This window comes from Borostomias antarcticus (genome assembly GCF_949987555.1).
Source record: "Borostomias antarcticus genome assembly, chromosome: 33".
In the NCBI taxonomy this organism is placed as follows: domain Eukaryota; kingdom Metazoa; phylum Chordata; class Actinopteri; order Stomiiformes; family Stomiidae; genus Borostomias; species Borostomias antarcticus.
This window is the reverse complement of record NC_140266.1, coordinates 3,095,515-3,117,815: the sequence shown is the minus strand read 5'-3', so window position 1 is coordinate 3,117,815 and position 22,301 is coordinate 3,095,515. Positions and strand designations below refer to the sequence as shown.

At 42.2% G+C, this 22,301-nt stretch overlaps 1 protein-coding gene across 1 annotated transcript; it reads left to right on the top strand.

Moving 5' to 3' along the window:
* Positions 1-2,554: 2,554 nt before the first annotated feature.
* On the top strand, positions 2,555-8,223 carry alas1 (aminolevulinate, delta-, synthase 1). The gene is made up of 11 exons (XM_084460675.1): positions 2,555-2,716; positions 3,810-4,021; positions 4,242-4,418; positions 4,661-4,792; positions 5,352-5,571; positions 5,852-6,036; positions 6,195-6,374; positions 6,482-6,646; positions 7,249-7,517; positions 7,664-7,826; positions 8,007-8,223. The coding sequence occupies exons 2-11, from the start codon at positions 3,826-3,828 to the stop codon at positions 8,165-8,167; spliced, it is 1,848 nt and encodes a 615-aa protein (XP_084316801.1). The 5' UTR covers positions 2,555-2,716; positions 3,810-3,825; the 3' UTR covers positions 8,168-8,223.
* The last annotated feature ends 14,078 nt before the right edge of the window (positions 8,224-22,301 follow it).

The following is a 22,301-nucleotide window of genomic DNA, read 5'->3' as shown; positions in this document are numbered from 1 at the left end:
TGCCGGACCCGACGACTAGATGTTCATGCCAGTCGACACGCCTACTTTCTGGCTCACTTTAATGATAACAAAGAGTATGGAATGTCAAGAGAGGACATGGTCCGCCGCCATTTTGGACTGTCAAGTTGATTGCGCAACCTGTGCTGCACTGCTGTCGGTGTCATGCACTCACTTTTTCATGTTGACACTTGCGTTTACTAAATAGTACATGAAATAATAAATAATCAGGAATTGTTACTCTTTTTATTTTATCTTCATGAAAATATACAAATACATCTGCACAAATACTATACAAGTTACTAATTCAATATAGACTGATACATCCACACAGGTTTACAAAAGGTAAAACTTGACACAAGTTCAAGGGCGTATTTTTGATTTGAGTTTTGGTAGGGACATTTAATGAATTTTTTTTTGGGCATCATATAAAATAAAAAACATACATTTGAGATCAGTCAAATCTGATTATCTTGGTGTTCTTTAACCTCCTGAACTGATGATGCATTTGGCCCACATGTGCACTTGCTGCATACAAATTGATAACTGATAGGGTAAAAAAAAACCTTACCTAAACATTACATCAACCAAACTAAGTTCAACCAGATACTGCAGCCAGCCTTTCATGCGTTAGTTTCTCCCAGGAAGGGCAGGATTTGGGAGGAACCGCCACTGTTCAAATGGGCGGCAAGTCCCTCCCTAGTCCCACATCGTTTTCCCCCCAAAAGGGGTGTGTGTCTGCATGAGGGTCCGCATGCGTGTACTTCCTATTTATCTACAATTTGTGTCCAAATTGTGTGACTATGGATGTGGATTACAGTCAGTTTCAAATTTGTGTCACTAGATAGCGCCATTTAACAGATCTGAAGACTTGCACTCTCTTTTCTCTTTTTCTCTTTGACAGGATTGCCATTCCAACTTTGACTTAGCTCTCCAGTTTCTTAATAGCCTACGTCCCTCTGATCATCCAGCCAGAATGTTATTGTCTTTCAGCCGAAGTCTTAGAACAGTCAAATGGACAACAGGTGCAAGGGACCAATCTTTTTCCAGTAAACGTTATCTATAGGCTACATGTGACATTGAGGTGTTGTGTGTGTGTTATGTGTGATTTAGTTTATTTTCCACACTTGGCCATCTGGGTTGGACTATCACCTCTCCTGCCTTAACATAGGGTCCTAGGCTATAACATAACCATAACCTGTCAACACTAAGTTGACACAAGTACTTGGGCACAATTATTAATAGCAAGCTGAGCTTTGATTGTAACACCAAAGTGCCAGCATCGTCTTTTCTGTCTGAGGAAACTGGCGAAGTTGAGGGCTTGAGGTTGACAGGTCTCTGTTGACTTTGTTCTACAGATTGTACTACTATTGAGTCAATTCTTACTTTTTATTTTATCTGTTGGAATGCTTATTTTAATCTAGAGCAGAAAAATGCATTTACCAAAGTGATCAAGGTCTGCAGCAGTATCACAGGTACAGTAGCCTACCTTTATGTATCAAACATAAAAGTCGGATTTATATAACACACAGCAGAATCCATCCTGTCTGACAGCACTCAACCTTTTGCATCTAGAGTTTCAGATCTTGCCTTCGGCTTCAAATAGGCTACTAGCCAAAACCAACAGATATAAACACTCCCCAACACACTCAGTAATTGCACTGTTAAATTCCAGTAGCAAAAGGTAAAACCAGCTCGTCTACTCAAACACGCAGGCCTATTGTGTTTATTGGTTTCACAGTAGTTGATCGGTTTTAACTGTTACTGTTCGCAGCAGTAAAAGATCAACAACACACAGTATCACAATACACAATCGACACAATTTAAAAAACAGAAGTACATTAAAAATAAAGTTTTGCTACTACTATTTACTACTATAATAATGAATGAATAAAAATAAATAAATAAACAATGTGTCTTGGCTTTTCTTTTACTCTCTTGCTTTTATGTAGGCTATTTAATATTTGCCATACATAAAAAGATTAATCATGAATATTTTTATATGCAGATCTTTACCAAAAACAAGCTAAACATCAATATTTTAAATTTAATCTGGGCTCGTGTGGGTAAAATAATGTTCTAAATCCAAAATATTCCTATTCTAGAATAATTTCCAGTTTGAAATAACATAGCCTACATTAGCGTCGATATATATCTTGACAGTATCTGATTAACTGGATATTAAATAAATAATTTTAAAAGACACTTTTCGGACTTTTTTTTGCCTTACTAGGAGGGGTCATGGGTGTAGGGATAGGGAGGGAGGGGTCATGGGTGTAGGGATAGGGAGGGAGGGGTCATGGGTGTAGGGATAGGGAGGGAGGGGTCATGGGTGTAGGGATAGGGAGGGAGGGGTCATGGGTGTAGGGATAGGGAGGGAGGGGTCATGGGTGTAGGGATAGGGAGGGAGGGAGGGAGGGAGGGACGAGCCTAGTGATTCAGACTGATGTCTGGAAAAGCGTCGCTGACGCACTTAGATATTCTCTCGCGAGACTCAACAGCCCTTTCGGCTTGCACATATAAATCGCTTTCACATCCCTGTCCTTTCGTTCGTCCTCAGTGCAGGATAACGACGTTTGGGTTTCTCATCCTAACAATTTCCGAGGACTGTTGAAGTTGGTCGATATTTATTTGAACCATTGGACGAATAATTATCCTTCAAATCAAGCCATCAGCAGACGTATTATTGACGTGCGAGGGTGTTGTGAAGAATCTCGAGGTGAGTTGTCTCAATAGTAGGCGTTGAATAATACAATAACCAGGAACATGATTTATAATAACAGCAAGACAAGCACAAAGGTGATTACAAAAAGAAACGAAGAAAGAAACGAAATACATATAACATAACTACATTTGTATAATCGAGGTAGTTTGAAATGATAATGAACCAATGACAAGGAAATGGGCAAATAAAGTAAAGACATACCCAGATACACCCAGATAAATCATAGCCTAACTGTTATCATCTATAGGGGGTTTTCAGCAGGTAACGGGTTTCTGAAAGAGACTTGAAAATTGGGAGAGGATTTAAATAATTTTTTGTTTGTAAATAGCATCTAGCCATAAGATTAAGAAAAAAAAATAATTAAATACTTCAATCCAGTACATTACCTTCGCCATTCATACTACATTATAATGTCTTTAAAGTTAGTTAAAGATATAGTTGCTATTCACATAGCCCAAAATATCAGAAGCTAAGGCATGTCCAGAATTGGGTCTGGAACTCATTCACTCGAGATCAGACACGTTCTGGGGTTCCCTTCGTCGTCATCACTGGACATCACGATTCTTGGTTGTGACTGTGTTGAGTGATTACAATTGCTTGGCAGTAACTTAGTTTCCTAATCAATTGCTGCACGATAACATGCGTTTCTATCATAATAAATAATAATAATAATAATAAATAATAAATTCGTTTGTATGAAATGGATTTACATGTGACACAAGGCAGTTAATCGGTTCACGAAATTCAGAGGGGTTCCGAGTAGCCATGGCAAGGTGGCGAGGGGTAGTGATGGGGTGGATTCGTGCAGTTTAGGGTTGAATTCAGTGGGTAGCCTGCTGTGCGGAGATAGAAACCCAGTTAACTATATTAGCTACTTTTCAGTAAGCTCTTTTCATCCCATTGCACACAAATCAGCCATTTGTTCCGGTCGTGCCAAGGCACCTTCCTGATCTAGTCATCCTGGAATAGTTTGTTGCACCGGAATCATACATGTATAGGGAGCTTGCACATTTGACCACAGTAGCCAAGCAAATCATCTTTGCAATCTATTATGTTTACATGACCTTTGCTTTCTCTTTACACGCAGGCTTGGACAATCAAGTATGGATATTGTCGTACGTCGGTGCCCATTCGTGTCCCGTGTCCCCCAGTCCTTCCTGCAGCAGGCCAGGAAGTCCCTGGTGGTCTATGCCCAGAGATGCCCTGTGATGATGCACCTGGCCTCCAAGCCTCTGGCTCGCTCTGTCAGCTCCTCAGCTTCCAGCTTCCAGAAGACGGAGAACACGACAGCCAATGAGGGTGAGCTCTCATTATCCTTTCTATGGGTTTCGTTCATACTGCCACCCACGCCACATCATGTGAAAAGTTTCAAAAGATATGTTTCGCTTGTGGCGATTGTGAAAGGGTTAATGTCTCACCATTCACTAACATGTTGAATGCATGATTTGGGTATGTTTGGATAATGCGTGATGGAGTAAATGTAATGTGAAGTACAATAAATTTGCCTCTCTGCCTACAGGACGTAAACAGGATAACAAGTTACCCCAGGGTCACCCTATGCCCTCCTCTGGGCAGGCTAGTGCGTCCAAGTGTCCTTTTCTGGCAGCAGAGATGGGCCAGAAGAACAGCAGTGTGGTGCGCCAGGCCAGTTTGGAACTCCAAGAGGACGTCCAGGAGGTTCGCACCTTTCAGAAAGGTCAGAAATGGGTCGGAGATCTATTTTTGTTTGAAGAGACCTGTAGTGATTTGATCATGGCTGCTCTATTCACTTTGAATTGGCTTTAACTTCTTGTTGCACAGTTTGATTGTACATTACATTAGTCATTTAGCTGACACTTTTATCCAAAGCGACTTAAAATAATTGTATTGTGATTGTAGATGTTTTCAGTCGCCCACCACTGGCTCATAGTTCTTTCTTGTTTTCATGTGTTTGTACAGATGTGTCCGCAGCCCAGCTGAACCAGCCCATGGTCAGTACCACTAAGGGGAAGGACACCAACCTGATGAGGAGCCTCCTGAAACAGCGCCCCACAAGAGTCTCCCATCTGCTGCATGAGAACATGCCCAGCTGTGAGTAGCTATCCCTTCATTTACCAATGTCCAAGAGTCCGCTATGGTGTACAGGTGCATCCCAAAAATTTTGAATATTGGGAAAAAGCCAATTATTTTCCGTAATTGAATTAAAAAAAAAAAGTTAAACTTTCATGTATTCTAGATCCATTACACAAAGTGAAATATTTCAAGCCTTTCTTGTTTTAATCTTTATGATTGTACAGTATGTTCATTTATACACTCAATACTTGGTGGGGGCTCTTTTTTGCACAAATTACTGCATCAACGTGGAGCGTGGCATGGAGACGATCAGCCTCGAAATATTTCACTACATGTCTAATGAATCTATAATATATGAATGTTTCACATTTTCAATAATTACAGAAAATAATGAACTTTCCACAATATTCAAATTTTCTGAGATGCACCTATAAGTCTGTCTCTGTTGTCATCACGAATGAACTTTCTTTTTCCAACAGTCTCCAACTGTCATTATGTTCACTAATGAATTTACTCTTCCTCCAACAGTCTCCAACTGTCATTATGTTCACTAATGAATTTACTCTTCCTCCAACAGTCTCCAACTTTCATTACGATGAATTCTTTGAGAAGAAGATTGAGGAGAAGAAGAGTGATCACACGTACCGCGTGTTCAAGACGGTGAACCGCAGGGCCACGGAGTTCCCCATGGCGGACGACTACTCTGCATCCCTGGTCACCAAGAGAGATGTGTCTGTATGGTGCAGCAATGACTACCTGGGCATGAGCCGCCACCCGAGGGTGGTGCAGTCCGTCATGTAAGCAGCTGATCTTGCTGTGGAATAACATTGTACTTACGAATAAGTATTGCGGTATTATCTTATCGTTTTTCGTCATAAGACCAAATAGATATTTATTTGAACTTTCATGATGAGTAACCCTGATCTGTAGTCTAGTAAATTTTAACACCTCATGGGGAGTGCAAAGTACAAAGGTGCAGTAAGGGTGTGCATAGGTGTGATGATGTTTGTCTATGCTTGCCTCTTGTGTTTGCGGTGTGGAAATTCTGATTGTGCTAATTGGGTTGTTTCCTCTCAGGGAGACTTTACATAATCATGGATCGGGGGCTGGAGGGACCAGGAACATCTCTGGGACCAGCAAATTCCATGTGGAGTTGGAGCACGAGCTGGCTGACCTGCACGGCAAAGACGCTGCCTTACTCTTCACGTCCTGCTTTGTGGCAAATGACTCCACCCTCTTCACACTAGCTAAGATGTTGCCTGGTAATTTGCACGTTTTAATGAATTTGTCAAACCTATATATTTATTTTGATTTATCACACACTTTTTTTTGTTATTTATTATCCAGTTTGTCTAAAATAGGTTTAGTCTGAATAAAGGAAACTAGCATTAATAAATTGTTCATGTTATCCTCTCCACAGACTGTGAGATCTACTCTGATGCAGGGAACCACGCTTCGATGATTATGGGGATCAGGAACAGTGGAGCGAAAAAGTTCATCTTCCGTCACAATGACGTCAGCCACTTAAGAGAGCTGCTGAAGAAGGCTGACCGCTCCACTCCAAAGATCGTGGCCTTCGAGACCGTGCACTCCATGGACGGTTAGTCAGCGCTGCGTTTCAAAGTGGCTGTCTGGGACAAAGGAAACGGCAAGTGTTCCTCCATGTGTTTTTCAATGTAATGTTAACGGTAGTGTGTTGTCTTCCAGGTGCTGTGTGTCCACTGGAGGAGATGTGTGACGTTGCCCATGAGTTTGGTGCCATCACCTTTGTGGACGAGGTGCACGCAGTGGGCTTGTATGGAGCCAGGGGTGGAGGGATCGGAGACCGGGATGGGGTCATGCACAAGATTGACATCGTCTCTGGAACACTGGGTTAGTACCTTACAGCGAGACTACCACCACTGGAGATACATGGCCTCCTGTTCTAAAAGATTATTATTATTATTATTTTTTTAAAATCTGGCTTGATTCCAGACCATGCAACATATAGTACGCCTACCTCGCTGGAAAATGCATTTACTGTACTCAGGTCTGGGACTGTTTGGGGACACTCACTGGCTGAACAAGATCTGTTCCACTTGTTGCTAGGAGACCCAGGCTCTTGTTTTGGCCTTATTGAATTTCCTCTAAGCTTCTGGCAAAGCCAACAGCCAATTATGCTGGAAGGCTCAGCTCTTTGGCGCTAGCAGAATATCAAGTGACCAAATTCCATTAAAAAATAAATAAATATGAAAAGGGTTTGTAGACGTGAACAAATAAATCTGTGTTCCTAAAAAGTGGAGCAGGAATAACAGGAATCTGTTTTGCCTTCTCTGAGAACACAATGGACATTGATTGCCTTTATGCACAAACGATGTGAATAACCTGGCTGTGAAAATCAGGTTTTCAACTCTATGACAGGATTACCAATCATGCTTTGGATAGATATTCAGTGTAATTTTTTTACTGACAGTGTTAATGATGTCCTGTTTCAGGTAAGGCGTTTGGCTGTGTCGGGGGCTACATAGCCAGCACCAACGCCCTGATCGACACGGTGCGCTCGTACGCAGCGGGCTTCATCTTCACCACGTCCCTGCCCCCCATGCTGCTGGCAGGCGCCAGGGAGTCCATCAAGACTCTCAAAGGGGAGGAGGGACGCGCGCTGAGGCGCAAGCACCAGCGAAACGTCAAGCTGCTGCGCCAGATGCTAATGGACGCCGGCCTGCCTGTGGTACACTGTCCCAGCCACATCATTCCAGTCAGGGTAAGACACGAGAACCTCTCATCTCCCAACGCTCTCTCTACCAAATATGAGGCAGGTCCCCTCCTGGGCAAGGGGAGCCAATATCGTCTCCCGTCGTCGTATGTTTCTAAGATCCTCAGTGGTCGTGTTCTTGTTGATTTTGACAGGTGTCGGATGCGTTGAAGAACACGGAGGTGTGTGACATCATGATGGGCCGGTACAACATCTACGTCCAGGCCATCAACTACCCCACTGTCGCACGAGGCGACGAGCTGCTCCGGATCGCTCCCACGCCACACCACACCCCTCAGATGATGAACTTCTTTCTTGGTAAGGGAGCGATATTTGGTGTAGGAAACAGAAAATGAAATTGAGATTTTTTAAAACATGGCGGTTTAGAAGTCTGCACTATGCAAACAATTAGTCATACCAATTAAAGTTAATTAAAACCTTTCTCTCTCTCTCTCTTGCTCTCGCTTGCTCTCTCTTTCTCTCGCTCTCTGTCAACAGAAAAGCTTGTCCATACCTGGAAGGAGGTTGGTTTGGAGCTGAGGCCCCACACCTCAGCAGAATGCACCTTCTGCCAGCAGCCTCTGCACTTTGACGTGATGAGCGACAGAGAAAAGTCTTATTTCAGTGGACTGAGCCACTCCATATCAGCCCTCGCCTGACACTACACACACTGAAACACATTCCATGAAATATCAGTGTCATCGAATGTATTGTATTTGATAAGTGTCATAACTTATTTAATATTCCATGAGCAGATCATGGTAAAATAAACTATGAAAATATATTTTGTGGTGCATTTGTGGTGTTATTGTTTGTTACAGTGCATCCGGAAAGTACTCGCAAAGTACTCGCAAAAAAAAAACAAAAAAAACATTTTCCACATTTTATGTTACAGCCTTATTCCAAAATGGATTAAATTAATTTCATTAATTCTTCATTAAACTACACATAATACCCCAAAGTGGAAAAACGTTTTTTAGAACATTTTCAGATGTGTGTAAACAAAACAAAACAAAAACTGATATTACAGGTGTATACGTACTCAGACCCTATAATCAGTACTTGTTACGTGTTGAGGCACCATTGGTAGTTATTGGAGTCCATCTGTGTTAAATGCAATTGATTGGACATAAAGGCACACACCTGTCTACTGTATGTAAAGTAGTAATAACCCATTTAGATTTACAGTCATTTAGCTGACACTTTTATCCAAAGTGACTTAGAATAATTGCCCGTACAGTAGGAAAAGCCAATGTACTAATACTTGCCAGAACTCACAAGTGCATCTCCTTTCTAAAACAAGTGACTAAGAGCATAATCTAGTGCTGAAGGCAAAGTGCAAGAAAGCAATACACAGTTGCCAGTGCATGTGAGAGCGAAAACCAAACCAATAGTCAAGGCAATTGTCCATAGACTTTAAAAGACATCTGGGAAAGAGTACAAAAAAATCTGCAGCATAGATGGTCCTGAAGACACGGTGGCCTCCATCATTCTTAAATGGAAGCAGTTTGGGACCACCAGGACCCTTCTAAGAGCTGGCCAGGTCATGGGAGAAATACTCCAAATACACGTGTACCAAGTCTGTACCCAAGAAGACTTGAGGCTGTAATTGCTGCCAAATGTTCCTTAACAAAGGGTAAAGGGTGTAAATACTAATGTACGTGTGATATTTCAGCTTTATTTTTTATTTTTAATATATTAGCAAAAAATAATTGTAAAAAAATCTTTGTGGTGTCACTATGGGGTGTTGTGTGTAGATTTTTACGAGAAAAAAAAAAATCAATTTTGGAATAAGGCTGTAACATGACATAATGTGGAAAAAGTGAAGAGGTGTGAGTACTTTCCGGATGCACTGTAAACCTTTTCTGTGGCTAGTCAAGAGCAGACAAAAGGAAAACTAAGCTCTCACTATAAGACCCATAGCCTCCCAGGTCTGATCTCAATGAAAGGATCCGTTGCACGAGTCTGGGTTTGGTGATTGTCAGAATGTTACCTGCCTGACTGCATTGTGCCAACTGTAAAGTTTGGTGGTGGAGGGTTAATAGTCTGGGTTTGGCCTAGGCCCCTTAGTTTCAGTGAAGGGAAATGTTAATGCTTCAGCTAACCAAAACATTTTGGACAATCTTATGCTTCCAACTTTGTGGGAGCAGTTTGGAGAAGGCCCTTTTTTGTTCCTGCATGACTGTGCCCCAGTGCACAAAGCAAGGTCCATAAAGGCATGGTTGAGTGAGGTTGGTGTGGAAGAACTTGACTGGTCTGCACAGAGCCCCGACCTCAACCCCATCAAAAACCTTTGAGATGAACCAGAACGGAGATTGCGAGCTAGGCCCTCTCGTCCAACATCAGTGTCTGATATCACAAATGCTCTTCTAGATGAATGGGTAAAAAAAGCTATCTATCTATCTATCTATCTATCTATCTATCTATCTATCTATCTATCTATCTATCTATCTATCTATCTATCTATCGATCTATCTGTCTATCTATCTGTCTATCTATCTGTCTGTCTGTCTGTCTGTCTGTCTGTCTGTCTGTCTAATCTTCCTGGCTGACTACATCATACTGCTTTAAGACTATAAATATTAACACTTTGTTATACTGGGGGCAAAATGTTTTGTCGCTGAATGACAACTGACCCTGTCAAGATTGACTATGATGGTCCTAGATAATTGTTGGGCTTAAGGTGACCCACATTCAGACAAAATAGAGATGAAAGGAAAATGAAATAGCATCTACCTACAAAGCAGTTCAGCCACAGCCACCTCAAAATGTAGGGCACCTGCTTCTCAGAATATCAGAATACACATCTTTTGGCGGTGGAGCCCATAACCCGTCTTGCTGACACGCAGAGCGTTGCCTCATTGTGGTGTTGTTGTTATTTATATTGGGTTGTATTGTCTCTGACAATAACAACAATAAGTAGAGTTGTATATGTAAATAGAGATTATTGATCATGTGTGGGCTGGGGAATTCATTTAGCATTTTCATGGGGAGTTGTATTGCAGTTGGTATTCTCGGAATTTAATAAGCTGCTGGCATAGAGAATCGAACCTTTTCTGTGTCTAGTCAAGAGCAGAGAAAGGAGAACGAAGCTCCTACTATGAGGCCGTTAGCCTTCCAGGTCTGATCTAAATGAAAGGACCCATTGTCTCGGAAGACAAGAAGCATAATTCCAGTTTGAATGTATGACCTGTGTATCCGGTCACTGGTCGACCGATGGTCTGACCCTCTTGAGATTGATTATGATGGTCTTAGATAATTGTTAGGCTTTAGGTGACCCACATTCAGACAAAATGGGGATAAAAGGAAAATCCAATAACAGCGTCTACCTACAAAGCTGTTCAGCCACTGTCACCTCAAAATGTAGGGCATCTGCTTCTCAGAATATCAGAATACAGATCTTTTGGTGGTGGAGCCCATAGTAACCTGCCTTGCTGACACACAGACCGTTGCCTCATAACACACATATCCATAACATATAGCTGTCTTTAACTGGGATCTGCAAATAGCTGTAGAAAAGACATACATATGCCATCACTTGTCTTTCACCAAAAAAACAGGGCTAAAGCTTTGGCTGAAATTCAGACGTAAGGTTTAATATTATAATAACTTGTGCTGTGAAGAAATGGATGTACTCTTATAATTTGCAGAAGTCCTTGGAAAAAGAAGTGGGTATTCTCTTTATACCCTCTTGACTACCAATTATAACAGTATCAAACAAAACGTTATGTTGTAAGGTGTGTAGTCTAAGGTTCATGCAGTTCACTGACAAGGAACTTCTTTGGAAATACCCTTGTGAAATATATCACTCTTTAGTTTCATGCAGCTGCCTGTAAGTCTTAGGACACTTCCTCCTCTCGTTGCTTTTTTTGGAAATCACGCTGACATCCAACCTCTTTTTCAGGCTGTAAAAACACCTGATCAATATCAGAATATTTTTTAATAACTGTACTCACTACTGCTACAGTTTAATTGAGTTATCAATCTAACACTATAGCATGTAGAGACAATCTCACCATTTTGTTGCATTTTCTTTCATTTATTATTGCCTTACATTGTAACTAGTTCTGATACCCATTGGAGCACTATGGACACCAACTAAATACTGTACATTTGCTATCACTCTAGCTTAGCCTATCTAATCAACTTATCTAGTCTTGTTACCCGTTGGATCAATCAGCAAATCCATTTAGTCCATTATATGCCTGTCTCCCCCCAAGAACATAAAGTGGACATGTGTTTTGCAAGTCCCATCTGAATGATAGCTTGCATGATTGACTATTGTTTGCAAGCTAGCTAGCTACTACTATTGGGGTCCACCCAATAGAATGCACTAACGTTAGGCATAGCTGAGTAACGGAAAAATAATTCTAGAGTAGGCTGAAGTGAAGTAATATTTCAGTGTTTGTATCAGGCCAGTCTCACTCATTTTGGGCAAAGCTGCAGTTGATGAGCAGGCAAAATAATTCTACAGTTGGCAGTTGGAACGCTGGGGGCGGGGTTCTATTCAGAGCAGTATTTCTACTGGCTGGCAGTATTTTATGTTAAAATTAGGCAAAACATAAATTATTCAAAAATCTGCCCCTGTCAGAATCCTGTCTGCTTGGGACCCCTGCGGATATCCATGCCAAATATGAATGCTGTCAGACTGACTACAATGTGTTTATATAGAATATGCGTGTGTTGTGTTTATGTATGTACAGTGAGATTCTATGTGCAATACAGTCAAAGGTCATGTACAAGTAGTGCTGCAGAGTCAGAGGGGGGAGAGTCAGAGGGGGACACAGGCCTTGTTGATGAGGCTGCTAGCAGTCGGGAATAAACTGCTTTTGTGAAAAGAGGTTTTGGTCTAGATGGGCTGCAGCCTACTGACGGAGGGAAGTGGTTCAAAGAGTTTGTGTCTGGGGTGGGAGGGGTCGGCCACAATCTTTCTTGCCTGCTTCTGGGCCCTGGAGGCGTGCAGGTCCCCAATCACCAATAACCCTCTCAGCAGAATGGATGATACGCCTCAATCTAGCCTTGTCTTTTGGAGTACCAGGTGATGAAGAAGATGGTGAGGATGGACTTGATGATGGAGGTGTAGAAGTGAACCATCACTGACTTTGGCAAGTTGAACCTCTTCAGCTGCCTCAGTAAATCTGTTGTGCCTTCTTGGTGAGAGAGCTGATGGGGGCTAGGTTTTTCCTGAAGTCCACAACCATCTCTACTGTCTTTAGAGCATTCAGCTCAAGGTTGTTGATGGTCAATCTTCCACCTGTAGGTGGACTCGTCCCTCTCCGAGATGAGCTGCCTGGTAAATGGAGGTGCAGCTGTTCGTGTACAGGGCGACGGTGTCTTCCCCAGATGTGACCACGCTGGGAGACTGCTCTCTTGACATGCTCCACCAGAGCAAAGGTGGATACAGTGTTGCAGCCTGTCAAAGCATGGAACATTGGAAGGGCACATGCCATCTCTGGTCCGAAGCATGCAGCTACTGTATTTGGTGGACTGCCAGGCAGCGAAATCTCTTGCCAATTCCGAGTGCTAGTCAGTTCACATCCAGCTGGTAGTTGACTTATGGAAAATACAGCCAAGACCCCAACATCAGTGTCTTCCTTCTTTCTCACAGAACACCTGAAGGAAGACCTTGGACAGGAAGCTGAATAGTTCTTGTTGCTGTTCAATCAATCAATCAATCAATCAAAGCTTTATTTGTATAGTGCATTTCATACCCAGAGGCAACACAATGCGCTTTAAGTTCTGGCAGTTTTCTGGTATGACATGCCTTCCCAACCACAGGTCTCCTTACACCCTTTCCACACTTACTTACTTACTTACTTGGCTCTTGCTGTGCATTTTAGGGAGTCTTGTAGGTCGCCTTGTAAGTATGCCAAATGAGGTCCAAACGTGACATGTTGTGCAGGTGAAAATAGATATATGGAATGAGGAACCTGCTGGGCATGTCCATCAAATGTCTTGGCACCTGCTGCTTCATCATCTGAATGATGGCAAGTTCATCAATAAGGCATGTCAAAAGGTCACAAGTTATAATCTTTCTCCATCGAAGAGTGCGGGTAGACATGCTTGGTTCTCATGATGAAAGAAGTCTTGTAGGTCTCCATCTCTAGTTTGACAGCTAATGTAGATTCGTGAGAAAAGCTCAACATCCCTTTTACTTGATGTCAGCTGCTACTTCTCCTTAATTGCTGTCTTTGTTGTTGAGCCAACAAACAGTTTCAACTGGTTGCGGTGGATTGTGTCATCAATGGGGTTTGTTCTATCCACATAGTTCATCTTTCAACACCATAAACCCGACCATACTCTTCACCAAACTCAGCGACCTGGAAATCAACACCCCATGTGCAGGTGGGTCACCCTCAATGTCTTGACAGACAGACCTCTATTGGTGAGAGTAGGCAGCCACACCTCATCTTTCATCTTCCCTCATCCTAAACATTGGAGCACCCCAGGGCTGGGCCCCACTGCTGTACTAGATAGATACTGTATACTGTACTAGATAGATGGATAGATAGATAGATAGATAGATAGATATTGGCAATCATATCGATCAGATGATTTTATCACAAAGATACACACACATCTCATTGTAACACATGAAGCTTTACAGTTATAACTAAAAAAGAAATTAAGAAACAAAATACTGACGAACAAAGTTAAAATAAAATAAACAAATACATAAAAACAAAAACACAAATGTATATACATATACTGTATACTATATATATACAGTATAAATATGTGCACAAGTCAGATAGATAGTACAGTAGGTCAAGGTCATACATCAATATGGGAAAGGGGCTTTTCATTCAGGAGGTGGCGGGATAATTTGAATACAATCTATATATTCTGAAAAGAGCTGCCAAATCTTATCAAACTTTGGTAGGGTATGCTTGATTTTCTCCAGCTGCATAAAATGCAGCACATCCCTGGTCCAACGAGAATGAGTGGGAACGTAATGTTGTGTAAATTGGTGCCAGATTATTCTTTACAATTATGTTGATAGTGACAGGGAGGGTGAGCACAAGAGAACCGACAATGAGGCAGGAGCACAGGAAGCCCATTAAATACAAAGCCACATAGGTATAGGATCAATAGAATCAACATTCTGCCAATGTAGGATAGAGTGCAGATTAGAGGCCCAAAAATACTGTTGGAAATTCGGTAGGGCCATTCCCCCTGACAGTTTGGGACTCTGCAATACCTGTTTACGAATTCTTTGATTCTTATGCTCCCAAATATATTGCAAAATCATGACATCTAATTTACAAAAGAATGATTTTGCAATAAAGATGAAGATGCACTGAAAAAGGTACAAACATCTGGGGAGCACATTCATTTTGATACCATTTATCCGCCCAACCAGAGATACAGTAGAGGGAGAAGTAACCATCATTAAAAATCATGGGTCAGACGGTCCAGGAGAGGGGTAAGGTTATTCTTAAAACCTGTAAGTTGTCAAATCTATTAGTTACACAGATCCCTAGGTATGTAAGCAATGTATTCAAGGCATTTGTCTTGGCCGCAGATTTAACTGGCATAAGTTCCTTTTCGTTTAAATTTAAAAGTTTGTACCCAGAGATTTTACCAAAACTTCCAAGAATGGTAAGCTCCCGAGGGATGGATTTATCAGGGTCAGAAACATATATAGCAATAAATCATCAGCATAAAGGGAAACCTTTTGCTCCACTCCACCTCTCATAATGCCTCAGCAGGCTGGTGACTTACATGGTATGCAACCCAGGACATGTTGTCTAAACTCTGATTCTCTTCATTATAAGATGCAAGTGCAAGAATCAGCACTCCCTGCCTTTTAAGGAGATATCCTTGTAAGTATCCTAAATAAGCTCCACAAATGACACACTGCGCAGCTGAGACGAGATAGAGGTATGGGATGAATACTTGCTAATTCATCGTCTTGATACCTGCTGGCTTCATCGCCCTAATGATGGCAGCTTCATCAAGAACTACGCAGGTAGCATCAGGGGCTTTTGGAGACAGGTCTTCCAGGCATGTCAGAAGGTGAAAGAAGTCTTCCAGGTTTCCATCTCTCGTTTGACAGCTAATGTAGAGTCGTGAGAACAGCTCAACATCACATTTGTCAGCTGCTACTTCTCCTCACTTTGTTGTTAAGCCAGCAGTTTCAACCGGTTCTGGTGGATTGTGTCATCAATGGGCTTTGTTCTCTCCACAAGACATTCCTTTGTGAATGCTTTGAACCATTTTTGGCCAATCTTCTGTGCCTTTTTAACAGTCTCCTGCACTGCCAATGGATCCTCAACCTCTTTGCTGTAAAGGACAAGCAGGATTTCATTCTCCTCTTTGGATGGGGAAGGCACATAGCCCAGGAGGTAGAGCGTATCTGGGTGCCTTGTTGGTATGTCAAGGAGATGAACAGGGATCCAGCAGGGTGGAGATGAACAGGGATTCAGCAGCTGCTCTGACTTGGTGGGCATGTCTGGTGCGAGAAACGTGCTGCATGCAAGAACGAGTCAGCAGTGTAGCCTGCTGTTGTGACCTCCGCTTGTACCAGTGCTTCATCCCAGCCACTGCCTTACAACCAATCACCCAGGGTCTTCAGAGCCGCCATCTCTATACTGTATGCAGTCCACCAAACATCTTGACCATACATGTCTGGCCGCTTCTTGCGGTTTTCAAACTTTCATCGAGCTCGTTCCAGATCTGCGGTCCCCGGCACACCACACTCATGCTAGTGCATTTTAGCCTTCGTTTTTTCCCCGTGATAAGGTGTTTGTTTCTGGTGTGGTGAGTGTGCTGGGGATAGCAGATTGGAACGAGCTCACACAGTCTGCTATTCAAGCCAGAGACCACCTGATACATAGTACAAGCATTGTGAAAGATGTTATATTCGGTGAGTCTTAGGAGACCATAACTCGCAAAAATAGGATGGGTTGGAACATTGAAGTCAGACCATGATATGGCACGGATGATTTTCTTATGGAGAATTTCCAGCTTTTTGAGATGACTGGGGTAAGTGTTACACCATATGACATTACAGTAATTTAAGTGAGGTTCGAAGAGAGTTTTATAAAGGATAAGAAGTGTTGTGTGAGGAAGCGGGTGTCTCAGCTTAAAGAACAGGCCAACGTATTTTGATAATTGTTTCACAAGGTAGTCTATATGATATTTAGGCGATCGTCTATGAGAACCCCCAAGAATTTTGTTGTCTTCACTCGCTTTAGCTCCTCTCCATTAATTTTGATCTGGAAATTCAAGTTCTCGATTTTATGTTTTTTATTGGGACTAAATATTATGTAGTTTGTTTTACTGATGTTTAAGGATAGTTTGTTTACTTTGAACCAGTGATCCACATTTAGAAGCTCTTTGTTGAGTGATTCTTGAAGTTCAGGTGCATTTTTATGGGATAAGAACAGATTTGTATCATCGGCAAAGATTACTTTGTAGAGGGTCTTTGAGGAATTTTCTAGATCATTTATGTAAATAATAAAGAGGAGTGGCCCCAAGATGGAACCTTGTGGGACCCCGTATTTGATATGTTTGTATTGTGATGTCTGTTCATGGATAGTTACGTATTGTTGCCTCTGGTGCAGATAGCTCTTAAACCAGTTCCATGATTGACCTCTGATTCCATAATGATGTAGTTTGTCCAGTAATATGGTGAAGTCGATAGTGTCAAAAGCCTTAGAAAGGTCTAGGAATATACCGATACCATATTCCCCCTTGTCGATGGCATCATTAACCTTTTCGATAAGATCAAGGATCGCATGCTGGTGGTGTGCTTTTTCCTGAAGCCATACAGGGATGGGCTGAGTATATTCAATTTATTGATAGTTATTGAGTCTATTGTAAACCACTCTTTCCAGTATTTTCCAAAGTGTGGGTAAAATGGATATGGGACGTTAATTTGTCATGTCATTTTTATCACCAGATTTGAAAATTCTGATTATTTTTGCAATTTTTGTCATTTGGGGAACAATCCCGGTGAGTAATGAAAGATTATTTATTAGAATACAGTGGGCAAGTGGTTCAATGATTTCTTTGGCAATATTCTTTAGTATTTTGCTACTAATCTCGTCCTCTCCAGCAGAGTTAGAACTCTTTAGAGCCATTATGATGTTATATAGTTCAGTGCCATCCATGGGCTTCAGGAAGAAGGAGTTTTGATAGTTCCCGTCAGGTATTGTTTATGGAAGACGCTGATGTAAATGCACTTCAGTTCCAGACAGATGGTTTCCAGAAGGCGTCACAGACGCTGGTGTATTAAACAATTAAGCATTCTAAGGTTACAAGACAGCCTTGAGCTTTAAAGACTCTAGGCAGAGTAGCCTACAATACATTACATTGTTGTTGTCGTAACAGAGTGGAAGGAGGAAGCAGTCCGGACCGCAATCTGGAAGATGCAGCTGCTAAGCTCCCATCGGGAGTTTCCCCTTAAATGTGCTTTAACTAGGTCATAAGACAGATCCTGTCTGGGTGAAGAATGCAATCGTGCTCAATATGGTAATTGGGTCACACCACCAGGCCAGAATTAAATCGTATTTAAATTTTAACCTTGTTAAAATGTAAATAATGATACAAACCCTACTTCTATTTGTATTGGACTTGAGTTTTAACTCTGCTTTAGTAAAATGGATTAAAAATGAAACTTAGTCAAAATGAGACTGACTCAAAATAAGACTTACAGTGATGGAGACAGAAGTCTGTTTCCAAATTAACGTTTTGTGCTGCACACGGAGACTTAAACATACAGGTAACAGATTGTACATTGAACGTTTAAGACAACAGATGTAATACAACAGTTTCCTAATTCCATTTCCCATTACTCAATGTATCAACAAATTTTTGCAATTTCTCATATAGTCATAGATTTTCTCTCCAAGTGTGTCTCTCTCATAGTTTCAGGGTGTTGGTAATGAGTGAAAATAGAATAAAATGAGTTTCGAAAAGTTCAAATAAAACCTTCAAAAATACTAATTTACTAGCAAAAATTGAGTTTACAAAAACTATTTTCACTAAATAGAATTATACAAATATTTCTTATAGTCTTATTCCTGTTATTTTAAATCTAAGGAACTAGGCTGAACCTATAACACCTTAAAAATATAAATCTATTCTAACTAACCGCCCTGCTTATTAACACTTCCCTGACTGCCCAAACAAAACAAACAAACACTTGGTGGAACAATATACTTATTGAAAATAGTTTTACAATTATTATGACTAAATAAAACTTTACTAAAAATAAAACACTAATAAATTCTTTCCCTGCAGGGCACTAAGTTTTTCAATGTGTAGCAAAAATGTGATAAATCTTTCTTCCTATTCCTCGCTCTTGCCCTAATGTACACTATAGGTTGAATTACACTCCACACTAATACTGATTAGTTTAATGTATTGATGCTTTTTTGTAATAATATGCATAATGCAAACTAACTCACTCAAAATGGTACGATCAATTCTGTCCTTCCAAACTATGGGAAGGCCATCTAAATGATCTAATATAACTGCACTCCAAAGATAATGCGAACAATGTTGCTTAAAAGTTGGTAGGGACAATTTGGGCCTCCCAAAATGTTGGTAGGGACGTGTCCCGACCGTCCATACGCAAACCTACGCCCTTGGCTCCCACTCCAGGCAGCGATGTTCCCAGCAGGGATGCTCTCTGACATTCAGGTGGAGGTGGTTGTCCTGACACCACCTGGTCAGGCACTCCACCTACTCCAGGTAGGCCTTCTCACCGTTGTTAGAGATCAGGCCAGCCGCAGCAGTATCGTCAGCGAACTTGATGATGGAGTTGGAGTGGCTAGCAGTTGTGAGTGTACAAGGAGTACAGCAGTGGGGCACAGCTGTGTTGTGCACAGCAACCCCCCCGCTGTGTTGAGGATGAGGAAGATGAGGCCTACTCTCACCACCTAAGGTCTACCTGTCAGGAAGTCAAGGGTCCACCTGCACAGGGAGGTGCTGATTTCCAGGTCACTGAGTTTGGTGACGAGTACGGGTGGATTTATGGTGTTGAAAGCTGAACTACGTGGAAAGAACAAACCCCATTGATGATACAATCCACCGCAACCAGTTGAAATGGTTTGTTGGCTCAACAACAAAGAGGGCAAGTAAGGAGAAGCAGTAGCTGACATCAAGTAAAAGTGACGTGTCACGAATCTACATTAGCTGTCAAATGAGAGATGGAAACCTGGAAGACTTCTCACCAGCGCTCTCCGATGGAGGAAGATTATAGCTTGGGAGCAAGAGTGACCTTCAGACATGCCTGGAGAGGACCCGTCTTCACCTCAGACTAAAACCCCTGACACTACATGTGTAGTTATTGATGGAGCTGCCATCGATGAAGCTACAGTAGCTGTTACCAAGACATTTGATGAATATGTCCAGCAAGTATTCATCCCTATATATCTCTTCTCAGCTGTGCAATGTGTCACGTGTGGACCTTGTTTGGTTTGGCTTCCTTGAACAAGGAAGACTCCCTGAAAGGCACAGCAAGAGCCAAGTGTGAAAAGGGTGTAAGGAGACCTACTGTATGATTGGGAAAGCTGCCATACCAGGAAACTGCCAGAACATTCTACAGGCTGACAGCAACAATACAGAACTATTTAGTTTACTTTTCAAGGTCTTGCTTCAGGCATTTTGTGAAGAAGACAAGGACATTGTCCTCACTGATGGGAAGGGGGTGCTCAGCACACAGCTATTGCAGGATCTCCATACCCTGGTCCTTGGAAAAACTAATAGTCATATGCTACTGCATGTATGACATGCTGCACAGTATGGCCACCACCAAATGCTCATTCGCACCATTAACATGGATGTTGGGGTCTTGGCTGTGTTTGCCACAAGCCAGGTACCAGCTGAATGTGAACTGTGGCTAACATTCGGTACTGGCAAGAGCTTTTCTGCCCTACAAAGTCAAAAGACCGTAACTTAATTTTTGTTGAGAATGAGTTTTTGTCATTTTTGGGACATTAAGCATCTTCTTTATCATGTGGACAAGTATCTTGAGTCAATTGTGTTGTTTTTTTGAGAAAATAGTGGGTTGACTTTACCTTAACTTCCAAAAGCGCTACAGAAGCCAATAGGCAGAAGAACGTAACTTCAGTTACGGTTCTTTGCGCTTCTCGGCACTCTTGAACGTTCAATTTGAGATACGGTAGGCTACTCTGCCTTTGTTTTGCTGTGCATCAACGTGGAGTTAGCCTACTGTTTACTACGCTCAAGTTACGGTTCTATATTTGTATAATATCTGTCACCGAAGCATTTCTGACACACACCTTAGCTAATAACTTAACTTGAGAAACAACACTGCTCCCATATGCGATCAGAACAATGCAAACAAAGCATTGACCTGATCAAATCTATTGCAAATGCCGACAAATATATATATCGATAAATATATCGATAAATATATCCACAGCTGTTTTGAGTACGCTGCATTCAAAACGTTAAATCCATTATTCTTTCTTGACCGGCTGACAGATTATCCTACGTACTGGCATTAATCCAATTCAATTCAATACACAATACAGTAAGTACCCTTTCTATAAGTAAAAAAAATTAGCTGGGATTGGATAGATATGGGTCTGGATGTAGTTGTCCTCGAGGTGAGGGAGTGCCCCCCCCCCCCCCGGGAGTGCCCCCCCCCCCCCGGGAGTGCCCCCCCCCCCAAGGTACGTACAGCTGGATCCTGGAGTGCACCCTGAGAGAGCTGCAGTGAGCCAACCATCAGCCAATCAGCCATCAGTGCACCTGGAGTTAACGAGCTCCGTGGGCTGCAAGAGGAGACTCCAGTCGACCAGCCATTGCCAGACTGTGCTCCCTAGTACCCATGGTATTGTTGAAACAAGTTCTCTCTCAAGCCTACGCGTTACTTGGTTTATTCGTGTTTTTGTCTCCTGTCGTGCCAATTTCCTAACCCGCCTCTCTTCTCCTCCGCTCCAGACTCCTATTACCTGGATTCTCGTGCCCCGGCAGGACCCACGCCTGCTTCTGCCTCTCGTCTCCCCTCAGGCTTCCCGACCCTGAACTCTCGCACACACAATTACAACACCCCTCCGCTTATCACACACGCATTCACTCACTGTCTCGCACCTCATTCACACGCCACCAGACACGCATCCATACACTCCCTCTATACTCTGTCTGTTAATAAACACGCCTACGGGGTTTCTTGTTTCCACCATCTCTGTGTTGTCTCGCCCACTGGTTCCATCGTCACCTGTAACACATTAATTAATTGCAATTGGCACCATACAGAGCTACACGGTTTTGTAAACAATTGGTTTTAGAAAATGAATAGATGCCAGGGATAGCCTACAGTGTACTTGCAAATAAGATACATGGCCAGTGCAATCATAGCATTAAACCATCAACACTAATGACCAGCCTAAAGATAGCATACCACGTCAGTCCTCGTAATTTAAAGCAGTCAATTACACAGAGGTAGCCTATGGACAAAGCAAGACTGCGTATTGCAAGTCGCTATATTTTCCCCACGCATATTACCGTTTGAGGGCGGCGACATGCGCTATTGCGCACTCAGGCGCAGGCTTTGTTCATCCAAAGCAAACTGAAGATGCACAGCACGCGCTTTCTGCAGACTGCCCAAGGCACTGTTTACGCAGCGCTCGCAAATGTTAGTACAACTTCCCCTATTGAAGAATCTAGGGAGAAATGTCTATAACATCTACGGAGGCTTACTGCTATGTATTTGATTTAATGTGTTTGTTTGTTTTCACGTGGACACTGTGTAGTCGATAGAGTGAGGGAGACAGCTGATGCTGCTGCTGCTGTGGCCGTTCGGGGTAGTGG